We start from the raw sequence: 12,883 nt of genomic DNA, 5'->3' as shown, positions 1-12,883 counted from the left end.
TGCCTGAATGTTGGTGAAAGCCATGGAGGGTTGGGCAACTTTGGAACCTGTGACTGATTTTAGTTTTCTAAATTTTGTCAATGTAAAAACACCCCCTAGGCCTCGTCCGAGTTATTTTTATTTTGTTACACCATCAATTCTTTCAGGATGATATTTGTATAGTAGGTAGATATTATAATTGATTTAAATTTTTTTATAGGATGTGATATACCAGTAAACACTTGGATAGTTATTGTGCAACTATATAAATAATCTCAAGTATCTCTTATATCTTACATATGTTGATCAGAATTAGATAAATGAATCTTGTTATTTGTGCACTCATATAACTATTATTATGTTCCAAAAGGAAAATAATAGCAGCTAGCATATGTTGTCATTATTCATGGTGCTTATACATAGGAACTAAAAATTACAACATACACCATGGAAATAAGGTCTACATTGATGCAGAACCGATGCAAGAAAAGATGAATTGTGTATCGGGACCAGCCTTTCTGACCATGCACTTTTGTGCCAGAAGCTTGTTGGGTTACAATCAGAGGAGACAATGTCCCCCGATTTCAGCTCATCCTTTGACGCAAAACCTTTGCACCGACATGCATTCACACACCCGTTGAGTGACTAGACAGACTGAATTTTTTGATATAACAAAATGAAATAACACACAGAAAACTTTAAGACAAATTTGTTAAACAATTATATAAATCGGTGAGAGATAGTATATATAAGTATGACATGCCAGACCAGAAAAATTAGTACAGGTAATTATGAATATTGGTCCGTCTGATTTGTGCATACATTATACAACAACATAATTAGAAGAATAATATAGACGAGGGCTTGCAATTATAGGAAGATAGATTTATTAACCCAAATTATACTTATAGATATCTGTTTTGTGAGGAAAGGTTGTCTAATTGCCGATTCCGGGACTTGGAACAGACTTCAAAATTCGGTCATCCCTGGCAATGTGCCTGTTAATCAGCCCTTCATTTATAGCAACTTTGTAACTTTCACCACTGGGAGAAAATGTAGCAGAACCCTTTTGTAGGGCACTTGGAACTAAACTGTCCACCAGATCAGAAGGAACATCCATTTTCTCTATGCTCAGGACCTTTCTGCTTTCCAAGGAAGATGTATAGAGGATAGCAACAAGAAGAAAGGTAAGAAGAGTTTTGCTCAAGGAAGCCATGTAAAATTTCGGGAGGGGAAATCTGTAGGCAATATTGCTGAAAAGAGAAGATATTTAAGTAATGAGATGATATTGCATTGTGTTCTCTTTGTATTTATAGGGGAAGAGAGGCACTAAGGTCTAATTAGTTTGGTTACTGTCAATCACTAAGTGTGCCATGAAATGCCCTGTGATTGTTGGGTTAGGTAAATTTGAACTAGCTGTGGAACTTTGTTTCCTAGTTTTTGTGTGCTTTGTCCTGAGTCTAAACGTGAGAGTTAATATGCTTTTTTCTTCAGTAACCCCGGCCCCCTTTACCAGATAATTGCACAAACGTAATGGAATAAACAGAGATATTTATGTAAATAATGTCAATGGGATCACAAATTCTGCTCCACATATTATGATTTAATTATTAGTTTTGGACCTTATCAGCAAAAGGTCAAGACGGTGCCGTTTCTGCTTGGCACTTTACTAAATGCAAAGTGACGTCGTTTTCAATTCATGTTAACTTTACTCTTCTCTTCACTTTCTGCACTTTACTCTTTCTCTCAATTATTCAGTTAACGTTTTTCTCTTTCTCAATTGTATAAGAACAAATCTCATGTAAGCTCAATTCATTCAGTTAGAAAATAAAGCTACTGAAATTGTGCTTTTCTCTAGAAACTTCAGTTTATCTTTTTCAAGTTCTCATGGTATCAGAGCCATAGACTAGCGTCAATGGCAAATCTTTCTTCATCTAGCAATTCCTTCAGTAATTTGAATGAAGTCATGCAGAGCTCCTCGACCTCTTTCTCTTCAGCTTTTCCGACGAGTCTCCAGGTTGTTCATCCGAAGCTCACACGAGATAATTACAAAGATAATTACCGATTCTGGAAGTCTCAAATTCTTTCTGCAGTAGGAGCACATGAGCTTGATGGCCACTTAACAGGTTTTATCTCCTGTCCAGAACCTTTAATTGTGTCTGAGCCTGAAATCTTAGTTGAATCAACTGAATCTAGGTCAAAAGATGAGGTAAAATCTAGTACTGGACATCGTATTAATCCAGCTTATTTAGCTTGAAACGCACTGATAAGTTCCTTGTTACTTGGTTATTAGCGTCTATTTCAGAATGCATGTTTAGCTCTGTGTCAAAATGTTAGACGTCTACTGACATTTGGCTTACACTTGAACATGAATTTTTGAGTGATTCAAAGGCTAGAGCTCTACATTTGAAAACTTTATTACAAAGTACTCAAAAAGGAAATTTAACAATTGGTGATTACTTTAAAAAGATGAAAGGAATTGCCGAAAGTTTGAACTGCAGTGGTCAGGTTGTGTTGGATGAAGATTTACTTCAACATATTCTGGATGGATTAGGACCAGAATTTGACGTTGTTGTCGTCAATTTAACATCCAGAATTGAATCTAAATTTGACTCTATTACGTTACAAGAAGCATAATATTTGCTGCAAAAGTATGAAATGCGTATTGAAAAATTCAACACTGTGGATTTCCCAAACAGTTCAGTACATCTTGCTGCAATCAGTAATTCTGGTAATTCGTCAGGCATATCTAGTAATTCTGGTAATTCTGGTAATGGTAATTCTGGTAATACTTTTGTGCCTGCATCTGCTGTAACTACAATGCCTATTTCACAGCCGTATCAGACCTATTCCTCTCACTATATACCACCCTCTGGATTTGCTGGTTCACCTGGTCACTTTCGTCCAACCTCTTATTCAGGACAGTTTGAATCACAGGTTCATACCTATAGACCATCAGGTTTCAATAACTACAACAAAGGTCGTGGTAGAGGCAATGCTAAGGGAAGACCTATATGTCAAGTCTGCAGCAAGATAGGACATACAGCAGTCCAATGTTACCATAGATACAACTCCAACTACAATGGAGCTCCTCCACAGTTTGGATCTCCACCACAGTTTGAGTCTTCTGGCTTTTTCAATTCTGGAAATTTAGGAAACTTTCTTCCTACACACAATTCTGTTGGATATGGCAGTCGGTTTGGATCTGGTAACTTTGGAAATCAACAACTGCACAATTTTACTGCTGGTAATTCTTATACTGGGAATTAGTCTCAATTTGTACCTAATCCTGCTCATTCCTCCCATGGATTTCACTCTACTCAAGAATTCTCCAGAGGCCAACAACTTACTCAATCAGCTTCTAATGGTGGAAATTCAGTGTTCAAAGTTCCCAGTCAGCAGTCTTTTTCACCTAGTCAGGTTTATTTTGCAGCTCCTCACTTGTCAAATGGTCTTCCATTGGTTGCAAACCAGACTACTGCACAGGATCCAGCCTGGTATATGGACTCTGGGCTACTGATCATGTCACTCTGATCTGAGTCAAATCATAGCAGCAGGAATTATGAGGGAGCTGAGCAATTACAAGTTGGCAATGGTGAGTTCCTAAACGTTTCTCATATTGGCTTTACATCATTACCTAGTTCCTTGCAATCTAAATGCCTCCATTTGAAAAATGTTTGTGTGTCCCTAATATAACAAAAAACCTACTTAATATTTCAAAGTTTACTAAAGACAATAATGTTGTGGTTGAGTTTCATTCTGATGTTGTGTTATTAAGGACAAGGTTACCAAAACAGTCCTTCTGCAGGGAGAGCTTAAAGCAGGACTATAGTTGAATCTTACCTCTACCTATCCTGCAAATTGCAATGATCAATCTGTCTCAGTTGGTGTTAAATCCTTTGTCTGCCTTACAATCTCACTAGTAAAATCTGTTCCAGTTCATTTTGTGTAATGTCTATGTTAGAAGACTCTAATAACTCTGAGAATCTAAATGACAATTGAAGTCTCATTTGAGTATGTGTAATAATTCCTCTGCTCATAATAAAAATACTGATTCCTCTATTGATTCCTCTACTGAATTACCTTATATGAACCTGCATTGTGTGAATCTAACTTGAAGTTGATACGTATTTAACATCTAGTTCTGATTTAAGTCCGTAGTTACACAAGATTCTGACTTAAGTCCGAATCTACACTAGCATTGAACTTCAAACTATAAGAGTTTAGAAAAGAATTTAACTTGCACAAAAGACTTGGCCATCCTCATACTGAAGTTTTCAGTCAGATTATAAGTCAAATTAACAGTGATCCTTTAGTAAAGTCAAAAATTCCTCACTCCATGTCATTTGTGATGCTTGTCAACTTGGAAAGTTGCACAAAAATAGTTTTCCCTCCTCTTCATCTAGAGCTACTGAACCTTTTTTTAGTTCATGTGATCTTTGGGGACCTGCTCCTATAGTCTCATTTGAAGGATATAGATACTATGTACAATTTGTAGATGATTTCAGTAGGTTCACTTGGCTTTTTCCTCTAAGAACTAAAGCTGAAACTCATTCAGTTTTCATTAAATTTCATCTTTAGTAGAAAGACAATTTGGTTACAAACTAAAATGCTTACAATCCGATCAGGTGGTGAGTATAAGGTCTAATTCCATATCTTGAACAAAATGGCATTATGTTTAGGCATTCATGTGCATATGTTCATTCCCAAATGGAAGAAGTGAAAGAAAACATAGGCATGTTGTTGAAACAGGTGTTAACACACTTGCCCATGCATCCATGCCATTGCATTTTTGGTGGTGTGCCTTTGAAACTGCAGTATTTTTAATCAACAGAATCTTCATCTGTTCACAGTTTGTGTCACCTTATCAACATTGTTTCATAGATCACCTCTTTATTCTTCTCTCAAGTTTTTGATGTTCATGTTTTCCTCACATTAGAGACTTTAATCAACATAAATTTAGTTTCCATACTTTGAAATGTGTTTTCATAGGTTATAGTCTTGTGCATAAGGGTTTTAAGTGTTTAAGTCCTACAGGAAAGCTGTTTATCACTCTAATGTCAGGTTTCATGAAGAAGAGTTTCCATTTGCTGAGAATTGTAACTTCTCTAGTCATCATTCACAATCTAAATCCAATCTGTCACCTCAGCCTTCATCTACTCAAATAAATCCTGTTTCAATTTCCTTTTGTTCTACATTACACAACTTATCTTCAAATGATATAGCTCCTGCCACAGCTGCTCCTGTGAAAACTGTTTTCAACCAGTTCTACTCCAACAATTGTCAAGGTAACTCCAATCTCATTCCTTGTTCTCGAATTCCATCTTGCTCCTGATTGTAAATTTCAATTCTGAAAATTTCCAATACAGTTTCCTCACATTGGTAAACTCTCTATCCCATCACATCTTTACCTAATCGTTCTCTTGTTATTGACTTAGCCCCTTCTCACTTTCCAAACACATCATCCCCACATACCACAAACTTCCCACGTGCTCACTTGTAGTTGATTTAGATCCTTCACAATTTCCTGCTACCATTGGTTCTGAAGGTGTTAAGAATCAACATCCTATGGTCACTAGAGCAAAGGCAGTTGATAACAAAACTGCCCTTATCACTTCTGGAAATATAGAGGTTCAGCCTGAACCTTCTACAGTTCAAGAGGCTTTAGCTGGCAAAGCTTGGCAAGATATGCAAAGTGAGTATGATGCTCTTGTCAAGAACCACTTGGACATTAGTGCCTAAGAGTTCTGATATGAACATTGTTGGAACAAGTGGGTTTTTAGAGTTAAATTTAATGCTGATGGGACTTTCAAAAGTACAAGGCTAGGCTAGTTGCAAAAGGTTTTCAACAAACACCTGGCCGTTTCTTTGAAACTTTCAGCCCGTTATCAAACCTTCAACCATCAGAATTGTACTTCTTTAGCAGTCACCCATAATTGGGACATACAACAAATTGATGTAAATAATGCTTCCTTAATGGCACTTGTGAATGAGACTGTGTTTATGAAGCAACCGGAAGGCTTTGAGTGTCCTCAGTTTCCATCTCATGTATGCAAGCTCAATAAGGCCTTTATGGTCTTAAACAAGCTCCTAGATTGGTTTGACAAGTTGAAGGAGGCACTCTTGACCAAAGGATTCAGAATTCCATATCTGATTCCAGCCTCTTCATCCTTAAAAATGGGGATCAAGTAACCTATATTCTCATCTATGTAGATGATATTCTCATCACTGGATCCAACCATTTATTTATTCTTCAACTTGTTCAAGATTTGAACCTTAATTCTCCCTAAAAACACTTGGATCAATCAAATATTTTCTGGGGTTAGAAGCCCTCAGAACATCTCAGGAATTCACCTCCGCAAACAAAATATGTTGTTGATCTACTTACCAAAACAGAATGCTTGAAGCACATGCCTGTCCAACTCCAATGACTGTTGGCACAAAACTTTCTCCACTGATAGTCCTTTGTTTGAGGATCCTTGTCTCTATAGAATATAGTGGGAGCATTACAATATTTAACATTAACCAGACCCGATATAGCTTCTGTGTAATAAACTCAGTCAGTTCCTCAAGCACTTACAAAGCTCCAGTGGCAAGCTTGCAAGAGAGTGCCCAGATTTATCAAGGGAACACAATATCATGGTCTGCAATTTAAACCAGCAGCCTCCTTAAGTGTTGAATGTTATGCAGATGCAGATTGGGGAAGTAATTTGGATGACAGAAGGTCAACAAGGGCTGACTATGCATTTACCTAGGACCTAATCTGATACAGTGGAGCTCTCGCAAGCAAAAAGTTGTTGCTCTTAGTTCTACTGAAGCTGAGTATAGAGCCTTAGCCCACACAGCCACTGAAATCGCTTGGCTGCAAAGTGTTTTTCAGAATTAGGGTTAAAATGCCTACTGTTCCAGTGATATGGTGTGATATGTCAGTGCAGGAGCCTTGGTAGCGAATCCTGTTTTTCATGCAAGAACAAACATATCGAAATTGACGCTCACTACATCAGAGATCAGGTTCTGTCAAAACAAATAGTTGTGCAGTATGTTCCTTCAAAACTGCAAATGCGGATGTTTTGACTAAAGCATTGTCTGCTGCTCAGTTTCATGAGTTAAAGGGTAAGCTCACTATTGTTGGAGTGACTGAAACTGAGGGAAATTCGAGCTTTACAGAGGCCTCTGGCTCTGGTTGATTTGAGGGATTAATTGTTACAGAGCTACAGTTTAATGGTTGAGTTGAACTGCGGTTTATGGTGTTCTGTTTTGCAGATTTGCTGTGAATATTAATGTTGAATTGCAGATTTAATGGTTAAGTTGAACTGCAAGTTTAAGGTTGAGTTGTAGTTACTTTGCACTGCAAATTAATGCAGATTAATGCAAGTTGGTTTGAGGAGCTGATTATTGCAGAACTGCAGATTTGCTGCAAGTGTTATTGTAAAACTGCAAGTTTAATGATTGAATTGCAGTTGAGTCACACTGCAGATTATGTGCAGATTAATGTAGGTTGGTTTGATTTGAGGAGTTAATTGTTGCGAACTACAGATTTCTGCAACTATTAGTGTAAAACTGCAGATTATGTAGTTGGTTGAGGAGTTATTGTTGCAGATGATTGCAGTTGAGTCACACTGCAGATTAATTGTTGCAGTTAATGTAGGTTGGTTTGAGGAGTTAATTGTTGCAGATGATTGCAGTTGAGTCACACTGCAGATTAATTGTTGCAGATGATTTGAGGAGTTAATTGTTGCAGAACTGCAGATTTGCTGCAAGTATTAGTGTAAAACTGCAGATTAATGTAGATTGGTTTGAGGAGTTAATTGGTGCAGAGCTGCAGATCTGCTGCCCTCTTTTTTTTTTTCTTTGAAGTTTAATGTGCTTATTTTAGAGTTGACTTCAGAAGATGTTTAAGTTACAAGATTAATGCGATTTGAGAAATTGATTTGATCTAACTGAGAAGTTGATTTGAGTGGAACATTGAGAGAGTTGAAAAGTGAACCTTTTGCTTAAGGGCAGTATCAGCCAAAAGGTCAAAATGTTTGGAAGTTGAGAGTTGAAAGTGAACCGTTTTGCTTAAGGGAAGTATCAGCAAAAGGTCAAAATGCTGGGAAGTTGAGAGTTGAAAGGAACCGTTTTGCTTAAGGGGAAGTATCAGCAAAAGGTCAAGACGGTGCCGTTTCTGCTTGGCACTTTACTAAATGCAAAGTGACGTCGTTTTCAATTCATGTTACTTTACTCTTCTCTTCACTTTCTGCACTTACTCTTTCTCTCAATTATTCAGTTAACGTTTTTCTCTTTCTCAATTGTATAAGAACAAATCTCATGTAAGCTCAATTCATTCAGTTAGAAAATAAGCTACTGAAATTGTGCTTTTCTCTAGAAACTTCAGTTTATCTTTTTCAAGTTCTCAGACCTAACTTGCAGGATTTTACTTTTCTATTAGTTAAACGTTTGAGTGACAAGTTCCAGGCAGTATTTGGAGTTGAGCGTATTTTTAACTCACTGGATCCACCATTGCAGAAAGCCATTCACAGACTATTTGCAAATTAAGAAAAGTCTAAGCATAACAAAGGCCATCAGTCGAACTTGTTAGTTTATTCAATGGAAATCAAGAATCAAAGGAGAAGAAGGAAAAAGAGACTACGGATTCATATTCTAGAATACCCTCAGATGCACACGAGTAAAGGAGTTTATTACAGAAAGGAAAGACCATTACCCTTAATTATTATACATATCTTATAGAACTAGATACACTTGCCCAGTCATTCTTTGGTCTGCCAATGGAGTTGTCCACAGATGCCACTCTTGAATTTACTGCTGAATGGAGATTGGTATTGACGAGTGAGATGATTATACTACTTCTAAAGTTACATGCCCTTTCATAGCGGCAGTGGTAACTTGAAACTCCTTAATTCTAAAAGTCCTTTCATTATCCTGCTAACACATGCACCCAAGTCAGCCCTTGATATTAACGAAAACTTGATTTTTATCATTGAATCTCTTAATATTAGTTATTGACCATTTCACCATCAAATAGATTCAATGATCATTCTGATGCTAGACAAACATACTAGAAATGGTGTTTAAAATAATGTCACATTGGCCCTAAAATAAATAATAGCTAGGCGCATCTAGCGCTAGCGTATATTATTCTATTATTAGAAAGTACATGAACATTTTGAATGCTATATCTCAATGATGCACCATACATATATGTGCTCACAACATAGCACTCTCACTGATGACTCAATTTCATTTTTCAACAGAACAACATCATAACACTGACATAGACATTAAGAATAAGCTTATTCAACGATTATATTATATAGGTAATGAAGTTGGAGAGATCATGGCTTATGGCCAATTCCAGGACTTGGAACTGATGAATTCCACCAGGAGGTGTTTTAGTTGTCCTTATCAAAGGCACTTGAAACCAAATTGTCCTCCAGGGTAGGGACCTTTATTTTCTCCAAGCTCAAGACCCTTCTTGCTTCCAAAGAGGGTATATAGAAGATAGTAATCACAAGAGCGAAGATAAGTGCAGTTTTGCCCAAAGAAGCCATGAAAGATATTTCGAAGCAAAATGTAGGCAGCAATACTAATATGCAGGAAACAATTAAGTAATGAGGTGATTCATGCTTGTAATAAGCTATATTCTGACTATTATAGAGGGACAAGAACATAAGGTCAAATTAGTTCTGCTACTGACAGTAACTCGATGCGTATGAAATTGAAGAAATTATTGTTAATAACTTGCTGGAGTGTCATTCTGAATGTTGTTTTGGTACGTTAGAACTAAGGTGAGGGAATTTGTTCCTATTATTCCATGCATTGACCTTCAGTCTTCCAATATCGAGTACTAAAAACAAGATATGTATTTAAGATAGATAATGAATATGGGAACTAAGCTGAGGGGTTTTCATGTCTGTTTCTGCTTACAGATTTTTGTCCTCTTCTACATATTTTCATGGCTGCATGCCACTTGATGTGGAGCAAAATAGTGAACACTAACACAAATTTAAGGCATGTAGCCTACAACAACAGTGAGAGCAGTGTTAAATTCGATAAACTATATATTAATCTCATAACCAATCAGGTAGAGTCAAATTTACTTTTTCTTCTGCAGAAAGTGGAAGTGACTACGCAATTTATGGTGACCATCTGTATAAGTTTTGCTCTTGTACATGATTTCCGGCTTTACTTGTTCAATGGAACTAGTAATTGTGGAAAGTCACTTGAAGCAGTGGTGCTCTTGGTAATGCATTTATGTCAATTGCGTGTACGGCTTTACAAATAGAAAATTAACACTGGTGCAGGCGTTAATAGTTCCCCAATTTAATTGACACACTAGCGAGTTGTTGACGACTAAAAACTTAAATAGTCTTTCTGATACTTTCACGATTGTATAAATTTCTTGCAGTGATTGAAATCAATAGGATCATTCCTCTTCAGTTTATTCTAGAGATAAAGTAATCTATTTTAGAAATATTCAAGTAAAATATATATTAATATACAGAATCTTAAAAGATTTTAGCAACATTTCTATCAGAGATCGTATAGTCAACTGCGATAAGTCTTTGATGGTATTGTAGTCATTCATTTGGTCAGCCAATACAATCTTATTGTTGATTGTATTATTTCAAAATTAACCAATTATTCTCGTTGCTAACGGAAGGAAAGTAAAATCAAATGCCTAAAAAGTTAACCAATATGGGAACTGTTCTAACAATGAATTCAGTTGTCCTGGAGATACTGGATATTTTCAGCAGTCAACAGATTGCTCCTTTTGTCATGTCAAGACATGCAGCTCCACCAATCTTTAGAACTTGACAATGTGACTTAATTCGGTCATATCTCACATTTTGTCAATACAGGTGCCTGAGAAATTGGCAATTATTCTTTACCAACAGAACTTTTCACTATGAAGAATAATACTTCCACGCCACTCAATTTCAATTATGAAATTATGATGTGTTAACAGTCATCAAGGTTCATGTAAGTTTTTTTGTCAACTTATAAATCTAGAGCGGTAACTCTCAATCATAGCATGAACACCTCACTTTGTTTTACCACAATCATTTTGTTTAAATTTTCCAATATGACCACCTTGTGTTAAAGTGACCACCTTCTTTTATGTTGTTTATCTGTTATATCGGGTGAGCACCTCCGAGTCAGAGTGATCACAATGTATCTGGCATATATTATTAGGTAAATCGTGTTGTATTTTTAAAATTCAATGAGCTGTTTTATTCTCTTATTTGTGTGGTCTATAACACTTGTCAAATTGATATTCAATGTGCTGGAAAGTTTTATTCTCTTTGATAGGGGGCATCTTGATAATAGAGTATAACTTTAATAAAATTGAAATCCATAAAGTTATTGTTAGCCACCCATCCCTTGCATTGGCCAGTTTTTTTCTTATATAAACTCTTCTCCAATGCACTCGTTTTTCAAGCCTAATATTATCCCTGAAAAGTACTTTGAAATTCTCTGAATTTTTTTTTTTTTTTCAGGTTTCTATGCTTAGGTAAAGCTTAAAAATACATTCATTCAAATACCTACAATGCGTCCTTGCTCTCTATGTTTTGTTCATAGCTGATGTATGAAACTTGTTGAGCTTCTTCAACCAAAGTGTGTCTTCGTTTCTGTACCTTGAGAGGAGCTCAAGGCTGACTAGTTGGTTGGGTGTTCTTGGAGCTAGCTATAACTGTACGTTGTTTAACCAAAGGGTATAGATTGAAGTATTGCAAAACAGGGGTGTTCTTTTAACTGAGGCTTAATCTCTACTTTGTAATTGAACTGTAAAGTAAACCTAGTGGATTAGCTTCATTATGGACTTGGTCCCATGGATGTAGGCATTTTGCCGAGCCATGTAAAAATTTGGTATTGTTTTATTTTGATTTATTTTTATTGCTTTATGATTATATTCAAAGAACTCTTAAAATCAACTTAGCAACCATTTCCCCTTAGGTTTAATTCACTTGGTAAAGGAATTAAAACTTTCAATTGGTATCAGAGCATGTTCTGGAAAGTTATTTTAGTTGATCCTTGCTTGTTGATTGTGTTTTTATCGCATTTTTTATATGTTTTTGTTCTAGTTATTTTTGTCATTTTTCTGCAGTTCTCTTGCTACAGACCTTGTGTGACCAACTTGGAGATGTGTGATCACCCCATGTTGGATTTTTTGATTGTGACCACCTTTATGTGTGTATTGTCACCTTTTGTCTTACGTTTTTGTAGGTAACCACTGAAGTCTTGTGCGCTTACACTGACTGTTTGTTCATCATGAGTTCTTTTGGTGAAGGAGGGTCTACCACTAGACCACCCTTGTTGGAGGGAACCAATTATACCTTTTGAAGGCTTATGATACGTGCCTTTTTAAAACCTATTGATGAGAGGGTTTAGCATGCTTGTATGGTTGGTTGGCAAGAACCTAAAACTAATGAAGCTAGCGGGAGTCAAGGAAAGTTAGAAGCGTCCAATTTTAACTCTAAAGCTCTTCATGCAATTTTTAATGCTGTTAGTATAGGACAAATGAAAAACTTTGCAAGTTGTGAAATGCCTAAAGATGCATGGGATAGACTCCAAATTAAAAATCAATTTGGAGATGGGTGTTTTGGTCATTATGATTGTTACGTTTGGTGAAGACATTGATTGAGCATGTTTGATTTGAGTTGGTGTGCCTATTATGAAAATATTATTACAAAGTCTTTTTTTTTTTTTTTTTTTTTACTGAAAATATATAGTATATATGTTCATTGATTCTTAGGAGACCACTGTGATTTTAGCTTAGGGTTTGCAAAATGAAACAGAAAAAAAAACAGAGAAAATGTTTAACTTCGTATTTGAATGATTCAATTGTTTCTTGCTACAGTGAAGAGTTACTTTACTCTTTATATACAGACACAAGAATGAA

General features: G+C 36.2%; 2 protein-coding genes across 3 annotated transcripts; one reads left to right on the top strand and one right to left on the bottom strand.

The window, feature by feature from the left end:
- Positions 1-916: 916 nt before the first annotated feature.
- Positions 917-1,195, bottom strand: LOC116124531 (precursor of CEP14-like). Its single transcript, XM_031410261.1, has one exon. It carries the CDS (start codon positions 1,193-1,195, stop codon positions 917-919), a length of 279 nt encoding a protein of 92 aa, XP_031266121.1.
- Positions 1,196-2,245: 1,050 nt separating this feature from the next.
- Positions 2,246-12,620, top strand: LOC116124329. Of its 2 annotated transcripts, none has more exons than XM_031410062.1 (2): positions 2,246-3,574; positions 12,208-12,620. In XM_031410062.1, exon 1 carries the CDS (start codon positions 2,638-2,640, stop codon positions 3,247-3,249), a length of 612 nt encoding a protein of 203 aa, XP_031265922.1. In that variant the 5' UTR covers positions 2,246-2,637; the 3' UTR covers positions 3,250-3,574; positions 12,208-12,620. The 2 variants fall into 2 exon arrangements, with proteins under 2 accessions (XP_031265922.1, XP_031265915.1); XM_031410055.1 differs by lacking the exon at positions 12,208-12,620 and adding an exon at positions 3,758-3,914.
- The last annotated feature ends 263 nt before the right edge of the window (positions 12,621-12,883 follow it).

This window comes from Pistacia vera, unplaced genomic scaffold, assembly GCF_008641045.1.
Source record: "Pistacia vera cultivar Batoury unplaced genomic scaffold, PisVer_v2 Contig1036, whole genome shotgun sequence".
Taxonomy (NCBI): domain Eukaryota; kingdom Viridiplantae; phylum Streptophyta; class Magnoliopsida; order Sapindales; family Anacardiaceae; genus Pistacia; species Pistacia vera.
This window is presented reverse-complemented; position numbering and strand designations above follow the sequence as displayed.